Raw genomic sequence first — 20,684 nt, 5'->3', positions numbered from 1 at the left:
AGTTAGAAATCATTTGTTATTCCTTGTAATTGGCCAATGTGGTGCTTTCATGTTTGTTCTTGTACAGATGATACAAAAGAGCCAAGAGATTATTATCAAGTTAGCTATAAAATCTTGCCTGGAATTTGGTACAGAATGTTTAATCTGAGTATCCATTTCTGAAATCCTCACTTGGCACTGCTAGATGTGTGTAACTGTCAATTTAATATTCACACGCCCTCTCTCTGTATTGTTGCCTTAATCTTAGCAATTAATCACCATCGGTGTTACTATTTCTCCAATTTTTGTTAGAGCTTTTTTTGTGGGGGAGGGGATGGATCAGGGAGAGAAATATGCACACACATATATATATACACGCTCACTCACTCAAAGATCCTCTTCATTGTTTCTTACCTATCCAAATATTTCTTTGCCTAACACTGTAGTCTAGTAATGGTGGCATGTGAATTTCTAGCATTAGTTATGCTCTTCTGTGTCCATGGGGTTTATTTTCTCTCTCTCATGTTCATTGGAATAGAGAAGGAACATCTCCCAAAGCCAGCAAACCGTCACTTTTGCAGCAGTTCTTTTCAGAGCACTCAGGAGTTGCTGCTGGCTGCATGTTGGAGGATACCAGACACTTCTACATACTCTTTTTGTTTTTTTTAAGTTGCCTTCAAAGTGTGTTTTCTTGAAGTCAGTGGGGTCTGAGGCACTCCACACTTTGCTGGATGTGCTCAGCTGTAAATAGGATTGAGCCCTCCATGCCACCTAAGACACTGTCTAAATTTATTTACTCTCTTACCTTATAAAACATTCACCTTTTATTCTCATATGCATTGAGAATTAACTCTGTGGACATTGCAGTGCCATAGAAACTGAAAAGAATGCTCAGATTTCACCCCTTGTGGCCTGTGTACCTGAGGGAGATTTGGAGCAATGTACCCAGACTAGTGCAAACACCTAACATAGAAGTGCTGCATGAGTGCAAAATAAGACTTACACCTGTGTGACTTGCCCTGGTAATTTAACCTCTGCGGGCAAAAACTTAAAAACAATGTGGTTCTACTGTACAGAAGGATGGGGTGGGGCAGAGCAGGTTTCTAAAGGAACAGAGGTGGTCTGAGGGAGAGGAAGGCGTGTGGCCTTCCAGTCTTTTCAGGGGCCACATGGGGCTGGAGTAACTTCCCCAGAGTAGCCCTGCAGCCTGGAAGAAGGATTTATCTGCCTGGCATTCTAGGCTGTGACTGAGATTGGAGCCCCACTGTGCATACATACGGAGACAGTCCCTGCCCCCAAAGAGTTTACAATTTAAATAGACAAGATCAATGTAAGCTGGGGAGAATGGGCAGGGGGAAGTGACTTGCCCAAGGTCACACATCATCTCAGCAGGGAACAGAACCCAGCTCTCCTGATTCCTATCTACTGGACCATATGGGCTTTACAATGTAGCTCCCTGTGCATTTGCCCGCTACCCAATCTACTATTTGGATTGGATACTGGACATGAGGGGGGTAGAGGATTATAGAGTAGCACAAAGATAAGGATCACTTAATATAACAATATGCAATGATTTGTATCTTTTTTTTTTTAATGCTGACAGAGATATTTTTAAAAGAAAAATATCACCCTGGCTGGATTACACATGTGGAATTAAATTTGCTCATCAAATTCATATAGAAAAAACAAGTAGGACTGTGGATTAATCACAATTAACTCATGCAATTAATTAAAAAAAATTAATTGTGATTAATCAGTTTTAATCACACTGTTAAACAATAGAATACCAATCAAAATGTGTTAAATATTTTTGGATGTTTTTCTACATTTTCAAATATATTGATTTCAATTACAACACAGAATACAAAGTGTACAGTACTCGCTTTATATTATTTTATTACAGATATTTGCACTGTAAATGATAAACAAAAGAAATAGTATTTTTCAGTTCACCTCATACAAGTACCATAATGCAATCTCTTTATCTTGAAAGTGCAACTTACAAATGTAGATTTTTTTTTTGTTACGTAACTGCATTCAAAAATAAAACAATGTAAAATTTTAGAGCCGACAAGTCCACTCAGTCCTACTTCTTGGTAAGCCAATTGCTAAGAGAAACAAGGTTGGTTACAATTTGCAGGAGATAATGCGGCTGCTTCTTGTTTACAGTGTCACCTGAAAGTGAGAACAGACATTCCCATGGCACTGTTGTAGCCAGCGTCGCAAGATATTTGTGTCACATGCGCTAAAAATTCATATGTCCTTTCAAGCTTCAACTACCATTCCAGAGGACATGCTTGATAATGATCCAAAGCAGTGCAGACCGACGCATGTTCACTTTCATCATCTGAGTCAGATGCCACAAGCAGAAGGTTGATTTTCTTTTTTGGTGATTTAGGTTCTGTAGTTTCCGCATCGGAGTGTTGCTCTTTTAAGACTTCTGAAAGCATGCTCCACACCTCGTCCCGCTCAGATTTTGGAAGGCACTTAAGATTCTTAAACCCTGGGTCAAGTACTGTAGCTATCTTTAGAAATCTCACATTGGTACCTTCTTTGCATTTTGTCAAATCTGTAGTGAAAGTGTTCTTAAAATGAACAACAACATCGGAGACTGCTATAACATTAAATATATGGCAGAATGTTGTTAAAATAGAGCAGGAGACATAGAATTCTTCCCCAAAGAGTTCAGTCAAAATTTAATTAACACATTATTATTATTTTTTTAATGAGTGCCATCAGCATAGAAGCATGTCCTCTGGAACGATGGCCGAAGCATGAAGGGGCATACAAAAGTTTAGCATATCTGGCACCTTGCAACGTCGGCTACAAAAGTGCCATGCAAATGCCTGTTCTCACTTTCAGATGACATTGTAAATAAGAAGCCAGCAGCATTATCTCCCGTAAATGTAAACAAACTTGTTTCTCTTAGTGATTGGCTGAACAAGAAGTAGGACTGAGTGAACTTGTAGGCTCTAAAGTTTTACATTGTTTTATTTTTGAATGCAGTTATTTTTGTACATAATTCTACATTTGTAAGTTCAACCTTCATGATAAAGAGATTGCACTACAGTGCTTGTATTAAGTGAATTGAAAAATACAATTTCTTTTGTTTTTTACAAAGCAAATATTTGTAATAATAATAATAATAAATATAAAGTGAGCACTGTACACTTTGTATTGAGTGTTGTAATTGAAATCAATATATTTGAAAATGTAGAAAATATCCAAAAATATTTAAATAAATGATATTCTATTATTGTTTAACAGTGCGATTAATTGCGATTAATTTTTTAAATTTCTTGACAGCCCTAAGAACAAGCATGCATTTTGGAAGAGCACAGGGACCCAACTGCAGAGACCTTGTGTAATAAATCCCTTCAGGGAGCCAAATTAATTTGTCTTTGAATAGAAATCAATAAGCTTTAGACTTGTGCATTAGTACAAAATCCACTATAAAACAAATAAGGAACAAATGAGCTCTTTTAATCACGTGTGTCTCTCTCAAGATACAATATTGCCAATATTTCCTTGCTTTTGATGTAAAGTGTTTACAAACAGGGAAAGACTTCTCATTTTTAAATGTAGCTTGCCACATCCCTTCAGTTAAGTCCTTTGATCTCTCTCTCTATATATATCTGGCTGTCTCTCAAACTCATTTATACTATTTGTTTCAGTGGACTTGCTTGTCAGCCTATTCCATGTGTTTCTTCTTTGCCTGAGATAGTTCTACCTGAATTTTCTTAGGCAATCTAGAAATGAGGAACTATTTATTTTTTATAACCTCTCTGTGCTGTGAAGTTCTTTCTATCTAGCCAAAATCAGTTTGACTGTTTAGCTTGGCAGGGCCATGACTGCCTTACACTTACAAGGCAAGTTTTCCAGGGCAGTTGTAATTATCTTTTGAAATGGAGACTAAATCCAAACTACTCCTACTACTATTTTAGATGAGGTTTAACCAATGATTGGCACAGTAAGAAAATTGCATCTTTTTATGTGTATTCCCCCCCCCCCTCCCAGCCAATTTACAAACTAAGAAACTAACTCATATGAAAAAGACATCAAGGTGTTAATGTCTGCCCTAAGGGCTTTTCCTGATGATAATCTCAGGCACAAGCTTTGCACTTTTAGGAGGCTCAGGACAGATCAGAGTAGGCATTTAGCATCTTAAGGAGCCAGAGTCTTGCCTGCATGGACTTCAGGTCATATTAAAGCCCTGACCTTAGTGCCTTCTGGCACAAATTTATTGGAGATCTGTGGACATCACAAACTGATAAATTGCAAGTTGCATTTCCAAAGAGGAGGAGAAGGAGAACAACAACAAAAACACAGCATCAAGCAGAATGGTTCTTACTTGCAACTATTAAAACCAGGGAAATTCCAAGTTAAGGTTACCTCGCTGCCCTAAACGTGGCTGAGGTGAGATTCTATTACAGTTACACCAGTGTAAATATGGAGTATTTCCATTAAAATATTTTGCCTGTTAGTGCAACTTCGTGTGATCCTCTGTCAGAGTAGCCCACAGCACAGCTTATTCTGATCACTGATGAGTTATTTATTTTTCCAACACGGACTGTGTGCTGATGGAGCAAATATTTGATAGAGGATCTTGTGTGCAGCATTGAATAGGTGCCAATAAGTCAAGTTAAAGGGATACTCAGTTTAAAAATAAAAATTGCCCTCCTTCAGAAACTTTGAATATACTCGTTACAAATAATATTTAAGATTCCTGTAAATGAAAAAGATGAGAGAGAAAAAAACATTTGCTTCAGTTTATTTTGCGCATTTGTCAGTGCTTTTTGTCAAGTAATTTTCACAGTTTCTCCTGGATAGTTGTCATTTCCCTCTTTTGTTTGTCCATGGGGGGAGGGGGAAACAAGATTATTAAAAAGGAAGAAAGGAAAATGCACAGGCATTCAGAGCTGGTACAGAACCTGAAACAATTTTAACTCATTTTGGAAATTGACTAGATTTTATGTTGATCATATTACAGTAAGGGACTCTGAGAGCTTTCCGTTGAATCTCTGTGCTTTTCTGAGTTTGCTAGAACATTGATGTTATTTTAGGATAGTTTTATTTTTAGTATGTTATTAATTTTTACATCGGAGAATACAGTGTATGTTCAATACAGTGTTTTAGAAGAGATAAGTTGTGGTTCTGCTCACTTTAAAATACTTTACAAAATCCACTCTTTACATGTGTGTTTATAAAGTAAACTGCTTTGAAAGCAGGAGCAATCAAAGAAGTTTCTCTCTCGCTCTAGTCTACTGGATTCCAGGGCCAAATCTGCCCTCACATTACACTGATTTAAATTGGAAGTACTCTACTGGTGTTACTTCAGACTTAGACTAGTGTAGGCGAAATCAGATCTAGCACAGTGCATGAAATAGACACTCTGTGCTAGAGTGAGCATACTTCTGTAGTTCAGGATACGGTTGGCTGCCATTTTCAGTCTCAGAAGTGGCTGCATTTTAATAGTAGTGTATATACACTATTTAGCCTCCAGTTCCACAAACACACACAATTAACTTTAAGGACATGAGTAGTCACATTGATCTGAGGCATAAGTGTTTGCAAGTTTGGGACCATAGTTTGTAAAGTTCTGTTAGATAAAGAAGGAAATGAGCTACCTACCATCCGAAGAAGTGGGTTGTAGCCCACGAAAGCTTATGCTCTAATAAATTTGTTAGTCTCTAAGGTGCCACAAGTACTCCTGTTCTTTCTACCTACCATCAGTTATTGGTCTGTGTACAGTGCCTTCCACGGGGGTCATGGTCCATGACTAGGGCTCCTAAGTGCTAATAATTAATAGTAAGTGTAAGATACTGTATATTTATTATTACATCTTAAAGTTTCTGTGCTTTCTTTATTTAAATAAGCTTTGAATGAGTCTGCTGGATAGTTAATAAGATTAGGACTCATAAAATGATACTTTTCTGTGTATATGCTGCATGTTATGGTATTGTGCTTAGGACTGAATTAGTGTTTCTTTTAGTTGTTTTACTTCTAACTGTAAAATGGTGGATATGCTTAAATGTCTTATCTCCTGGCTCTCTGCAATCTCTTCCCCCTGACCGCAGTCTCCAAGCACCCCAAACAGCTTCTTGCGTTGTCAAAGCCAATATTGCTGCTTATGTTCCTGAGAGCAGAATAGCCAGCAGCTCTCCCGCAGGACAATAAAGTTCACTGCCTCTACAGGCCCAGGTAGTGTGAAATTTGTATCCGCTGCCATGGGGCAGACACACGTAACACAGCAGGCAATGGCTATTCAAAGTGTATTGATGAATCTAGTCTTGCATAATAGTGGAATTCCTTGAAACAGTAACTACACTAGTAGGAGGAATAAATTATTAAAGTAATGTCAGGTGTGACAGGCAATTTTTATAGCTTCTTCACCTCCCCTTAGGTAAATCAGCATCTGGGATACAGATATCCAATCTCAGTGCGGTGAGAGAAGTAAATTTTAGTGGCTGAATTTCTTACTGGCCCAGGGCTCTCCTTCTATCCCTTTATCAAATCCTGCAGCCACACCACACTAATTATCCTGAGAATGGGAGGGGTTGCCATGGTGACCGAGCACTTTTTAAAGCACAGGAATGGTGTTCATTACTGTTCACTGTCTTTAGCTGTGGGGAAAAGGTCAGTGTGGCAGTTGTTTTCCATATGGATTTTGGCCTCCGTGCCAAAGAAGAGGCTGAAATGTACTAGCGATGTCTGTAAAATGGTGAGTGTTACTGAACTTTATAGAGCTATTTGGACTAAGCAGCTTGGTTCAGAAATTTTTTACTGCCCACGGAGATAAACATGATAAAATATTGCTATGAGAGAGAAATTAATGAAAGGAAGATTGTTGTGGTATTAACATCTTTGTTTTAAATGTTGATTGCTTTTGGGGGGGGGGTTTGAAATTAATACACTAATATTTTTGAAGTTCCTTTCTGTACATATTTTGCTTTGTTTTAAATGTCTAGTAAATAGAACATAAAACTAATAAATTAGTTTAATTGTGACTGGCAGCAACAGAAGATATTTAATTCAATGAAGTTGTGCAGTTCTAAAATAATTATTGTGAGGTTGTGTTTTCTTAAAATTACTTGTGAGAAATAAAGCGTCATTAAAGTTTACTGTTTGACAAGTAATGGAAAAAGCATTTTGAACCAGTGTCACATCACTCCCACTGATGTCCATTGACTGCAGTAGGAGCTGGATCAGGCCCTATATAACCCATTAGCCATATGTGCCATACTGTGCACTCAAGGCTTACTCAGGTAGCTGGCCTGTACCAGCAAAGCAAGTGGTTTACCGTAAGCAAGTGAGTAGCCCCACTGAACTCAATGGAATTACTCACCTTATGTAGTTAAGCACATACGTATGTACTTTTCAGGATTAGGGTTAGAGTGCTCAGTGACTTGCAGGATTGCCATCTTACACTGACTTCAGTGGCTTTTTTATGGTTGTAATTTAGGGGAGAATTTGATTCTTACACTGCAGCATCTGGTCAAAAAGCAAGATATGGCAAGAAAGTACCCATAGATCCTAAATAAGAAACACCACTGATGTTAACTTTTAGACTTTAATATGTGAATGATTGGGTTTATAATTTATCTGGTGCATCTCTTTTCTAAATAAAAAAGGATGTTAAAATAGCTAAACATAAAGCTAAAGAAACAGAATGTTGTGGCTGAATTTGCTAGGTAAATAAATGCTTTCTACCACATACACACAATAAAATGACCTGTCTGCTGCTTTGCATTGGTAGCCAATACATGACTAGTATGAAATAATAGTAATGAAATATGTGACTAATCAGAAGAGGGGAGAGACTGACAAACTTTTCATCATCAATTTTAAATAGGAAATGAAGTGTTTATCATTGTTACAAAATTAAGAAAACAAAACACACAAACCTATTCCTTAGCTATTCTAATTGGTCTCAACCCCTATGTTTGTGTCACTGACATTTGACACAGAAGCAGGACTGATTATCTCCAGGGAATGCAGATTAAGGGGTTTATTTTTTTTTTCAAGCTTGTAGCTATTAATTTAGCAATTCCTTGGTCCTTTCCACTGTTTCATTATTGAGAGCAATGTCTAGTTACCAAATACAAGTGAAATGAAAAGAGATGGCTGATTGGGTTAAACAGGGGTTGCAGTGCTGCATAAGGAGATTACATTGTGTAATTATCCTTTTAGTTTGTTTCATCCTGAAGAGATATTTTATATGCCCTGAAATGTTCATGTGTTTAGAAACTATACCTCCAGTGTAAGGTATTTTGGGTGTAGGAAGCTCTGACTTGGCTCCATGCTTCTCTGATTTGTATGTATAGCTTTTCATTTATTTTCCCAAGATCTCACATTACAAATTTGATAGAGACCATGTTAATATCCGTTATTGTTAAGAAAGTTATTTTAATTTTAAAAATCCGTTTGTTTTAGATGCCAGACCATTTCGACCAGACCGTGGTGCTTAACCAGCTACATTATTCTGGGATGCTGGAGACAGTGAGGATACGAAGGGCTGGCTTTCCAGTGAGAAGGCAGTTTCAAGATTTTTATAAAAGGTAAACATGCGGTGGGACAATTGTATGAAACAAACATAAATCCTGGATATTGAGCTCATGCTCTTAACTAAGGGGATTTGAAACCTTATTAAATGGAGGGGGGGTGGGGAGGGGGAAAATCTATTGTCAAATTAAGAGATAAGTAATTTTTTTTCCTTGTGGTGGGGGCCAGGTATAAAGTCCTAATGAGAAACTTGACTGTGCCTGAAGATTTAAAAGGGAAGTGTGCCGTCCTCCTTCATCGGTATGACAGTACTAGCACCGAATGGCAGCTTGGAAAAAATAAGGTAACATAATCTTACTAGATGGTTGTCCTCTTCAATTAGAATCATAGAACCATAGAATATCAGGGTTGGAAGGGACCTCAGGAGGTCATCTAGTCCAACCCCCTGCTCAAAGCAGGACCAATCCCCAACTAAATCATCCCAGCCAGGGCTTTGTCAAGCCTGACCTTAAAAACTTCTACCACCTCCCTAGGTAACCCATTCCAGTGAAAAAGTTTTTCCTAATATCCAACCTAAACCTCCCCCACTGCAACTTGAGACCATTACTCCTTGTTCTGTCATCTGCTACCTCTGAGAACACTCTAGATCCATCCTCTTTGGACCCCCTTTCAGGTAGTTGAAAGCAGCTAACAAATCCCCCCTCATTTTTCTCTTCTGCAGACTAAACAATCCCAGTTCCTTCAGCCTCTCCTCATAAGTCATGTGCTCCAGCCCCCTAATCATTTTGGTTGCCCTCTGCTGGACTCTTTCTAATTTTTCCACATCCTTCTTGTAGTGTGGGGCCCAAAACTGGACACAGTACTCCAGATGAGGCCTCACCAATGTCGAATAGAAGGGAATCATCACGTCCCTCGATCTGTTGGCAATGCCCCTACTTATACAGCCCAAAACGCAGTTAGCCTTCTTGGCAACAAGGGCACACTGTCGACTCATATCCAGCTTCTCGTCCACTGTAACCCCTAGGTCCTTTTCTGCAGAAGAAATTCCATGGCTGTTGCTAATATGAGTCTGAGGACAGTATTTAGGCAGCTCCCACATGTTTTGTTTGTTTGTTTTTGTTTGGCAACAACACAGAGAAAAAAGCTTGATCTCAAACAACAGGCCTTTGCAGAGATTCCATCCTTCCTGTGAATGTATGCCCCTAGCATTCTCAAATCATGTAATAGTATTGCACGCATAGATATTCCATTTTATAGGAGTCTAAGAAACAGTTAAAAGTATACTGGGCAAAGTACTAGGGAAGATACTGTAAAGATCAATTCCAAATTGGTCAAGCTCGTCCAGCAGGCCTCTCATCTGTTACTGCTATGTCCCTTGGTATAACTCCCACTTAGGGTGACCAGATGTCCCGATTTTATAGGGACAGTCCCGATTTTTAGGTCTTTTTCTTATATAGGCTCCTATTACCCCCCCACCCCCCACCCCTGTCCCGATTTTTCACACTTGCTGTCTGGTCACCCTACTCCCACTGATACCTTATGTATGGGGAATAAGGGGATAACAGACCCAGAAGTAAAGCTGGCTGAATTGCCAGGGGTCCAGTATAAATATTTGTGAAGAGCTTTGTTATTATTCTTGATGTGTTTTTACCATAAGGAATCCATGGCAAAGATACCTTGTAAAATACCTTGTAAAATCCGATTGATTTCAGTGAGACTTTCTATAGTAGCATTTACATTTAACAGTTCCATCCATTCCATAACACATCTAAAGGGCTTGAAAACAAGTGAATGGAAGTACCACATGGTTCCTGTGTGGTGGTGTGTTCTTACAAGGTGAAATCTCAGCAAAAAAGCAGCATGTTAGTAAATCCAAAGGAGCCCATTAATATAATATAGGTAGAATTGAAACTGTCTCCCATTATTAAGGGACCTAAAGATTTATAGATCACTTTGATTTACATTGACATTGGTCCCACCTTCTCGTAGACCACTGTTTACAAATAATGCAATAAATTCAAAGCCATAACTAGGTTTTGCTTCACATTGCATGTTCTCTCAGCCATGCAGTGTGTTAACCGTATTACACCCATTCACATGAATTAGAGTAATGTTGATTAAACCATGGGCATTGCGTCAAAATTTAGGGAAATATATAGGAGAGACTCCGCACTGCTCTGAAAGCTCCATATACATTAGAACCTTTGCAGCTGTCAGAGCTGGTTTTACAACTTTTCCAGCGATGCGCAAAAATCACCTAAGGGGATTGGTAAATGTACTTGTGAAGCAAGTCAGTAAGGAGCTTATTTCTGAGGAGGGCAAGAGGACATTAAATTCAAACCGTACATCTTGCGTGGGCACAAGATCACCTGTATCACCTGCAAGAATCAGTACAGGGAGCAAGCCAAGGGCAAAGTGGCAGCCAGTTGTCTTGATTTTTGTATCTAAGTCAGACCCTAAATGTTGTTTTAACTTTACCTGTAACTGCCCTTCACATTATTGAGGAAAGGACAATACAGTTAATCTGTACTATAGTAAAGAGGAAAAGGATAGTTTTGTATCCATTTTTTAAAATTACAATATACAAAAAGAGGAATAAAACAGTTTTAACAGATAGAAAAAGACTTACTGTTTGTGGTATTTAATGATATCATCCCTTCCATTTTAACGTAAAAGGAGTGATGATAACATCATGGGGATTAGGGCAGCAGTTGAGATACTTCTTGTTCTTACAAGCCCAGATTCAGGAAAGCACTCCTATTTGGGAAAACACACAAGCCCATGCTTAATACGTGATTAAATCCATCCCCTTTCAGGAAAGCAATTTAGTGCTTTCCTGAATCAGGACCACAGTGATCTAGAGAGTGCTAGAGCAAAATTGGATAGGAAAGGACAGTAGACCCACTGAAGCAGAGGCTGTTTCACACGCGGGAGTAAAGACTTCCCGTGAGAGTAAAGCTTATAAAAAACTAGATGGTGCAACCTTTACATTGGTGAGCACTTAGGCAATGGGACTTCTCATGCAAGCAAGTGCTCACCAATGTTGGGTAACTGTTGTATAATCCAGCCCTTTTGAGGCTCCACTCAGGACTGGATTATACCCTCCCATATGGGGAGTGCGGCTATCTTCATTGGTGAGAAGTTGGTTTGGTGTTTTGTTGTTGTTGTATAGAAGTAAAACAATTCCAGAAAAAGCCCTTATTCCTAGGGAAATGCTCTCTTTCCCATTGAAAAATGCATCAATGCAGAATAATAAATTTTAGTGATATCTGACCGTCATCTTTTTTAATGGTTATTTCGGCCAAGTTAACAAACCCTGGTTCAAAAACAAGAGGCCATAATCCAACAGAGCTCTCCTGCTAAGTGACTAGCTTGCTCTTTCCTCACAACTCATTTCCTCGGTGCCCATTGAAATTGGAACAGTGGTGAGGATTCTGGCTCCAAACAGCCAGGAGAATTACATCCTTTTTCACCTGAACTCCACACAAGATTTTACTCCTCCCTCATCTCATAGCAAAACCCAACCAGTAGAGTGTCACCCTGTGAGAACTGCAGGGGAGGGGAGGAATGTGAAGGCAAGGTGCAAAGCAGCTGCACAACCACCACTACAGCCTGTGGACGGGAGTAGCAGCTGCTGCCCTCTTTGCCTCCTTCTGAACCCTCTTGCCCTCCTGCACTACACAGAGTTTTGGCTTAGTGAAGCTAGTGTGTGCCTGTGTGTCCACACAGGCCACACACTCACCTCACCTCCACAATCCCTAACTCCAGGCTCCTATAAATAGCTGCCCCGAGCTTGGCTCTGGTGTGCTTCAGATGCACACTGTCCCTGCACTAGGCTTCCGCCACTTCCTCTGCCCCAGTGCAACCTAACACCACATTCCCACCAGATTTCAAGCCATACACCCAGAGTAGGTACCAGACGATTCAGCCCTAAGATGCAGATGGAAGAGGAGGTCTGGAAAAGGTCTTATACCACACAGGGCACATAGCACAGGACTACGTTATAGTGTCTTAATCAGAACCATTATTACGATTGGGTCAAGCATAGGAGATTTGTTATTCAACCATAAAAACTTGCTCCAGGATGAAAATGAACTTTAAAACCCCCACTTGGTAACAGACTTTCTTTTTTGAGTTCCAGATGGTTTAAAAAATCAAGTTACAGGAGTGCAAGAATATAATTAAGATTTACCCATTTCAGTTGCAATTTACACACTATTGTAAACCTCAGAAGCCAAGTGCAACTTTGCAAAGTTGGTGTGGCATTGGCATGAGTGCTGTAGCTAAGAAGATACTTAAAAAACAGAAAATATAAAAATATATCATTTACTACAGAAGTGGTTACTCTGCATACCTTTTGCTCATCAAATTTCCAAAGTTTTTTCAGTGAGCAGATTATGCTTTCCTCTCAGCAAGTGCATGTAAATCTTACTGAGTTATTTGACAACAGCAGTAGATTCACTGCTTAACAACAGGACAAAAATCTGCTCCTTAGTCAAGTCCCTGGACCTAAAACTGCTTCATTTACATAGATGCTACTTCTGTTGATTTGATTTGTGCCCTGGCAAGAGGAATTTGCAGGAATGGGCCCTCTAAGAGTTTGTAGTAATTTGTTGTTACTCTGAATCAGTTTAAGCCTCAAGGCTGAATTTTCTGGCTCTGTCAGTGTAAGTCAGACTGTTCACATTGCTAAGCCAAAGTTCTTTTATGTGTGTATTAATTTTCAGAAGGATAGAGCTACTTTGAAGAAAGTCTAGTAATAATGTTGCTGACTATAGTTGTTAGTGAGTAGACAATTTGGGTAAAATCCTGGCCCTGTTTAAGTCAATGGGAAAATTCCCATTGACTTCAGTAGGGTCAGGATCTCCTGGAATGGAGGAGGAGGAGTTGCCATTTTGGGGCTTTTTCATTTTTTTTTTTTAAAAGGAAAGTGTTTTTTTTTTTTTTTTCCTCTTCGGAAAATATATATATTGGATTCTGAATTCCTCCTTCAATGTCAACTGTGCTATCTAGTTACCTACATAACCTTGCATCCCAACAGCCTTTTATTATTGTCATTGTTATGTTCATGTGCATTTGTAAGACATCCATCACTGTGGTAACTGAATTCAATTAAGCCAGAACTTTTCTTGCATAGGTCTTTCTTCGGGAGTCCTTGGAAAACAAGTTGGAGAAGCAGAGAGAGGTAGAAGTCACCAAGGCAGCCATGATTATCCGAGCACATGTCTTAGGCTATGTGGCACGGTAGGTAACAAGGTGGGAATATTAACTAGTGGGCTGCATATGCAGACTCTCCTCTGGGAGGGATTTCCAATGCTGCCTAGAGGATTCTCATTAATTTCTGTTAGGAATTGGGCACCCAGATCCCATAGGTGGTTTGGAAATCTCAACCCCATTTTGTCAACCCTTTAATAAAACAGTAGGTGGTTTGAATTGTTTTTAATAACTAAGATGTCAGAGTGTAGAAGATACACAGAGGAGCATTCATATAATATCATGGGACCAGATACACAGTAGATGTAGATCAGTGTAGCTCCTCTGAAGCCTATGGAGTTACACTGAGTTACACTAGCTGAGGATCTGGTTTATCCTTTTTGCCATGACGGAAAGAGGGAAGAGAAGATAAATTAGGAACAATCAGTTTATGATTCTTTGTTCAAGAACAAAAGAACAATGGCATTGGGTGACTGAATTATGATGATGTATTTGCTCACCTAGTTTCATGCATTATGTATTAGAGTCAGGGTAGTACATCCCATCTGTTTACTTCTCTATTTCCTCTATAAGTCAATAGAGGACAGTTCAATAGTTGTTTGCATAATGAGGTCATTTCTTTTCATGTGCATATTAGTCCTGTCCATATAGTCTGAACAGTATGTCTCATAAAACAACAAGAATTCTTTTTTTTTAAGGACAAAGCTATTTTGCTGTGTGTGATTTTTCTTTTCATGGTGCAGGATATATATCAAAAACCCTGGTAGTTTCTAACAGCATTTCCTTGTCAGGAGGTATTAAAAATGTAAGGCTGGGTGGTGTGTATTTACTTAGTCAAGATACAGCTAGCTCTCTCACAGAAAGGCCTTGTCCACTTTCTAGGGAGAGATAACATAAACTATAATGGGAGAGCTGTCACAGGACCAGAGTTAGTACCTCTGTCCTTTTTACTACCATGGACTCTTTAATGCAGGGCAGTTACATAGAAACCTCAGTTAGTTGGTAGTCAAACCCTCTTTACAGAGAAGCTCTTTCTGTCTTCTTTCAGAAAGCATTATAAAAAGGTGCTGTACTACGTGGTTGTGATACAGAAGAACTACAGGGCATTCCTTCTAAGAAGGAAGTTCCTTCACCTGAGGAAAGCAGCCATAACCTTCCAGAAGCAGCTGCGAGGCCAGATTGCTCGACGTGTTTACAGACAGCTACTAGAGGAGAAACGGCGACAAGAGGAGGAGAGGAGGAGGAAAGAAGAGGAGGAAAGGTGTGCAGTGTGTGCTGTTGTTTGACTGGATCTGAAAGGCAGGCATTAGGTTTCATGCTGTATTGCCTTTGCCTTAAGTAATCACAGCTGATTTTGTAAATCTTTACTAGTGATGACGAGAGATATGTAGCCTTTGTGGGAGTTTCTCAGGCACACAAGGGGAGAATATACCCTTAGTGGTTTCATTTTGAGTTGCTATTTGTATTTGACAAAACCCCTCTGAAAATGCCCTAATGAAGTCCCCTTCTCCCTTTCTTATTCTTGCTAACTTTTTTTTTTTTCTTATCCTTGCAGGGAAAGGCAAAGGCAAGAAGCAGAACGTCTTGCCCAGCAGGTAAATTACACTGTTAATACTTTCTGCTACCCTGTTTATTGCTGTCTCTTGCCCCAACCAATAAAAAGAAAAGAAAAAGCACCCAGGGCATTTAAACTAAACTTATTACAGAAGTTGGCAGGTGAAGCCAAAAGAAACTTGATATAGTTGTTTGCATGGGGATGTCTTTCACATCACACTTCATTTAGTTCCTGGCAAGGATTGAGCCTTTTGCATGCATTTGAGCTTTCCAGTGTCTATGGGTAAATGTAACAACACTTTCTCTTCATCCTCTTATATGGAGGGAGAAGGGTTCTTTTAAATGAACAGCATGGAAGGATTATGGAGCTTGAACAACAGAAAGTAAGGAATCTTGCATTTCTTTTTCGAATGCAGGCTGAAGAGGAGAGAAAGCAGCAGGAACTGGCAGCCATTCAGAAAGCCCAGAAAGAAGCAGAGCTGAAGCAAGAGCTGGAGAAGCAGAAAGAAAACAAACAGGTGGAAGAGATCCTGCGCCTGGAGAAAGAGATTGAAGACTTGCAACGCATGAAGGAGCAGCAAGAGCTGTCCTTGACAGAGAGTTCCTTGCAGAGGCTGCAGCAGCTCCGAGACGAGGAACTCAAGCGGCTCGAGGATGAGGCATGCCGAGCAGCTCAAGAATTCCTGGAGTCTCTGAACTTCGATGAGATTGATGAATGTGTCCGAAACATCGAGCGGTCACTTTCTGTGGGCAGTGGTTATTCTGCCAAGCTCAGTGAACTGACTGGGAATGCATGCAGTGAAAAGCCCAACTTTAACTTCAGCCAGCCGTACCCTGAGGAGGAGGTGGACGAGGGCTTTGAAGCTGATGATGATGCGTTTAAGGATTCACCCAATCCAAGTGAGCATGGCCATTCAGATCAGAGGACGAGTGGCATTAGAACAAGTGATGACTCTTCAGAAGAGGATCCATATATGAATGACACAGTAGTGCCCACAAGTCCTGCTGCTAGCAACACCATGCTTATTGCTTCCGGCCACGACTCTCTCAGTCTCCACAACTCTTCGAGTGGTGAATCCACATACTGCATGCCAGAAAATGTGTCCTGCAGACCCCAGAATTCTGAGGAACTGATTTCTCCCGATGGGGACTATGATTATGATCAAGATGACTATGAAGATGGTGCCATCACTTCTGGGAGCAGCGTGACTTTTTCTAATTCTCACAGTAGCCAGTGGTCTCCTGACTACCGCTGCTCAGTGGGGACGTACAACAGTTCTGGAGCATACAGGTTCAGCTCTGAAGGAGCCCAGTCATCTGTGAGTACCTTTATTTCTTGTTATCCACTAACATTATACATTCAGAAGAAATGGTAGTTAAATTTTTCCTTGAATGGTAGAAGTACCAAATCCAGTAGCTGTGTCTGTTCCTATAAATATGTGCGTGCATTATATATAGCTTGACCTTGATTACACTGAACTTGGACATAGTTATCTACTGGCAACTAGATACCATTGGGATGGGCGTACTAGAAATCCACAGACCAATTAGATGTGTGAATTGCATTCCTAGTTAGAGGAATCTCTGCTTACAGGGTTATATCCTATCAATTTTGATGCAGAACTTCCCATTAATTTCAATCGGGAGTTCCATGCCTGGATTAGGACACAGTCTAAGTGCAGTTCTTATATGGGGAAGAGGAGTGAATTCATTGTAAGAAGATTCAACTATATATACGGGATAGAATAGTATTGAATCAACTGTTTGCAAAAAGCCTTGAGAAACTAGATACACAAAACCTTTCTTTGTCAAAAGTAACTATCATATGATAGCAGATGTTCATATTATTGAATGTGAATTCTTGGGGCACTTCTTTCTCCTTTGTTGAAGGCTCTTCTTCAGGGCTGTTACTCAAACCCGTGGTAGGCTTTCAGTCCTTTTATTCTTCCAACCATAAATCTCTTGAAAGAACTTGGTTTCATCTACCAAATATACACCCAAAAGATTTATGGTTGGGAGAATAAAGGGACTAGAACCTATAGCGTGTTTGAGCAACCATGAAAACATACAAATATTGACTGGCTCTGAGGGCAGAAGCAGCACTAAAATATCTCGGACTGTTATATTTCAGGCAATACAATACAATGCAATACAATACAAGTTATTTTTACTCTTATTTTGACTGCTGTTGCCCTAGGAATAAGTTGGTATTTATTTGACTAATTCTGGGAGGTTTGTTTTTTCATCAGCTTATCTTCTGGGGAAGTCTCTTCCTCTGCTGGACAAGAGCAGTCTTCAGGAGACATGGACAGGACTGCCCGGGGGTGGGGGGGACAAGTGGGGCAATTTGCCTCGGGCCCCACAGGGGCCCCCATGAGAGTTTTCAGGGGCCCCCACGAGAGTTTTTGGCGCGTCTTTGGCAGCAGCTCCTTCAATGCCGCCGAACATATCCGGAGCTTCTTCCGCTCCAGGACTTCGGCGGCAATTCGGCGGCGAGGGCTCCTTCCGCTCCGGGTCTTCGGCGGCAGTTTGGCGGCAGGTCCTTCACTCACTCCGCGACCTGCCGCCGAAGTACCCCGAAGACTCCAGGCCCCCTGAATCCTCTGGGCGGCCCTGGACATGGAACAGTTTTTGGGCAGAGGATTAGGACCTGGGGATCTCTCCAGATAGGAATGTGTTACAGGGAAGAAGTAAACTCTGGTGCCTTTTCCCTCCCTGAAATTAGGGAATTAGCTCGTGTCGTGCTATTTGGGAACTTTTCCATACCAGCTTTGCCTAGGATACCTAGTGACCAATTTTCCACCTCAGAGAATGAGTGAACAATTACATGTTTCATCCTGCTACATTTCAACAGTATAGACTGAAGACTCTTTCTGTCCCCCATCCCCTACATGGTTATCTGTATATGAACCCAGATCAGGAACTTGGCAAACCTCTGGATATTTAAGGGCTGGGTGGACGGGAGGGGAACTTGCCCCATACCTAAGGATACTCTGTAGATTTTCCTTTTTGAAAACCTTCTAAGTTGAGTGTTACATACAGGCCTTGAGGGGTGGGAGGAGGTAGTGTACACCAGTCGCACCCTTCAAAAGGATAACTCCCCTTAACAGCTGTAAAGCTGTTATATATAGATAGTAGGGCTAATTATAAACCAAGTGCAGAGTGTGAGCTGCTGAGCATGCTGAGCTTCCTTTCACTTCAGTGGGAATGGTGAAAGCTCTGTTCTCCTTAGGATTAGCCCGTAAGGATTAAATTCAGATATACATGTGTATGAAGGGCCATCGGGCTCTGGGGAATAATGTCTGAGGAGGCAGTGACTTTGCCAATGTTCCAGCCGAGGTAGGGGGCTTCTTTCTCAGATGGGATGCCTGAATGGGCCACACTGTTCAACATAGTGGGAGGCATTTCAAACAAGCCTAAGTGAGTTAGTTATGCCACTAGAAATTAAGCAACAAACTCACTTAGTTAGCTGTTTTTGAAAATCCCACCCTGTATTCCTGACTGACAGCTCCAAAATGAAATTGTCAGCCCTGGAGAAGATAATAAATAGACTGAAAGTCAGTCCACAATGGGAATTGGGAGAAGAAAGAGCCTTGTTCCCAGCAACACTGCCTACTCTGGCCCCCCTTTTTTGTCCCCACAGCACCTTTCCTTCCCCACGGGAGCAACCTGGGGACTACTATCAATGAGGATAATAACTACAATGGGGAACATTATGTTCCCAGCTGGAAGGGTATGGAGATGGTAAAGATCCTCCAAGAGCTGTTTGAGATGTGGGTAGGGTTAAGTTTTTCATGTGTGACAGGTTTCAGAGTGGTAGTCTTGTTAGTCTGTATCCGCAAAAAGAACAGGGATACTTGTGGCACCTTAGAGACTAACAAATTTATTTGGGCATAAGCTTTCGTGGGCTAAAACCCACTTCGCATCATCTGATGAAGTGGTTTGTAGCCCACGAAAGCTTATGCCCAAATAAATTTGTTAGTCTCTAAGGTGCCACAAGGACTCCTCGTTGTTTTTTCATGTGTGTTTCTCTCCTCTCCCCACCCATCCCCCTTATTCTGTTGTGCAATACATACCTGACCACGGAGCATGTGCCATAGCACACGGCACAAAATGTTATGGTATCAGACTTCAAAAAATCTGCTGTATAAAAATCTAAACTTTGCTTTTTCTTAAAATGTTGTCTGCAGCCATTAGCCATTCTGGTGTAAGCTCCATCCTATATTAGAGGCAGTTAACGTTTGTTGACACACTGTGCTTCCTGCCTCCTGGTTGCTCGTTTCACCTTTCTTCCCTTTCTTCCACAGTTTGAAGACAGCGAAGAAGACTTTGACTCCAGGTTTGATACAGATGACGAACTTTCCTATCGGAGGGATTCGGTCTACAGTTGTGTCAGCCTGCCCTACTTCCACAGCTTTTTATACATGAAAGGTACAGAGCCGACCAGAGCTGGTTAAAGAACCAAAATGTTCAGAAATCTCTCTAGTATTTTCCCCTTTTAAGGATTACAGCTCCACTTCAGTACTGCTTGATGTTTTATGATTTCTTTAAGGGGTGAGAGAATGACCTGGAGAGAGCTATTCTCAACTTAAGCTCTGATTGCAATGTCTTGTATCAGGCAGATTTCAGATAGTTCCTCTTTTGCAAAGGGACATGGACTGAGCAGCTCAGCTTCATTACCTTTTATAGTCCGCATTCATTTGACATAACATCTTCACTGACTAGTGAACAACTGAACGTTGGATATGTCTTATAGAGTGGCAAGACAGCCTAAAAAGCTAGGTTGTACCAGAGGTAAATGAGAGACCGTCCCTGACCCAAGGACCTTACAATCTAAATAGATAAATAAAAACATTCTGACATGCAGTGTACTAGGGGCCAGTGCCAGAGACCACTCTGAAGTCAATAGGAGTCTTTCAGTGGGCTTAGGATCAGTAATCCAAAAGAAGGCTATATTACAAAGTACTATGAGAGATTTAGGAAAGAATATATTCAGGAGTTTTTTCGTTATGATTCTTAGTTTTCCCAGCAGATGAGGGGCAGCAGCCTATAGGTTGTATTCTATTCTATATATCCGGTTTATCAACATAGTGCCCTCACGTAAGAAGCCGTGGGAACTTACATGACCCACAAAAATTCAAAAATTTGCTGTACCTCTCCCCTCTAACAACGACAATTACTCTATAAACCATTCAACACCACAGCAACTCTCCTTACTAATCACAACATCATTCCATTCACAAATCCAATATTACAAATATACACCCACCCCCAAAAACTAAATCCTTAAAACCAGTTAAAGTTCCAGAGGGCATATCGGACATAAATCCCAATTAAATTAATGAGTAAATATCCTACAGGAACATTGCCATCCTACAATGGACAGAGTTAAGGTTATCTGAGTTTGTGTCAGCATGACGACTGTGGCTGATTCA

At 40.5% G+C, this 20,684-nt stretch overlaps 1 protein-coding gene across 1 annotated transcript in view; it reads left to right on the top strand.

The window, feature by feature from the left end:
• Positions 1 to 20,684, top strand: part of MYO10 (myosin X) — a 233,817-nt gene that overhangs the window by 181,257 nt on the left and 31,876 nt on the right. The window contains exons 20-26 of the mRNA XM_024209996.1: positions 8,413 to 8,537; positions 8,710 to 8,824; positions 13,619 to 13,725; positions 14,744 to 14,956; positions 15,251 to 15,290; positions 15,666 to 16,568; positions 19,557 to 19,680. Of these exons, the coding sequence (XP_024065764.1) occupies positions 8,413 to 8,537; positions 8,710 to 8,824; positions 13,619 to 13,725; positions 14,744 to 14,956; positions 15,251 to 15,290; positions 15,666 to 16,568; positions 19,557 to 19,680 (1,627 nt within the window). The remainder of the gene's footprint in view (positions 1 to 8,412; positions 8,538 to 8,709; positions 8,825 to 13,618; positions 13,726 to 14,743; positions 14,957 to 15,250; positions 15,291 to 15,665; positions 16,569 to 19,556; positions 19,681 to 20,684) is intronic.

Source organism: Terrapene carolina, unplaced genomic scaffold (genome assembly GCF_002925995.2).
Source record: "Terrapene carolina triunguis isolate 2854851 unplaced genomic scaffold, T_m_triunguis-2.0 Scaffold48, whole genome shotgun sequence".
Classification (NCBI taxonomy): domain Eukaryota; kingdom Metazoa; phylum Chordata; order Testudines; family Emydidae; genus Terrapene; species Terrapene triunguis.
The sequence above is the reverse complement of the archived record's forward strand: the minus strand, read 5'-3'. Positions and strand labels throughout refer to the sequence as shown.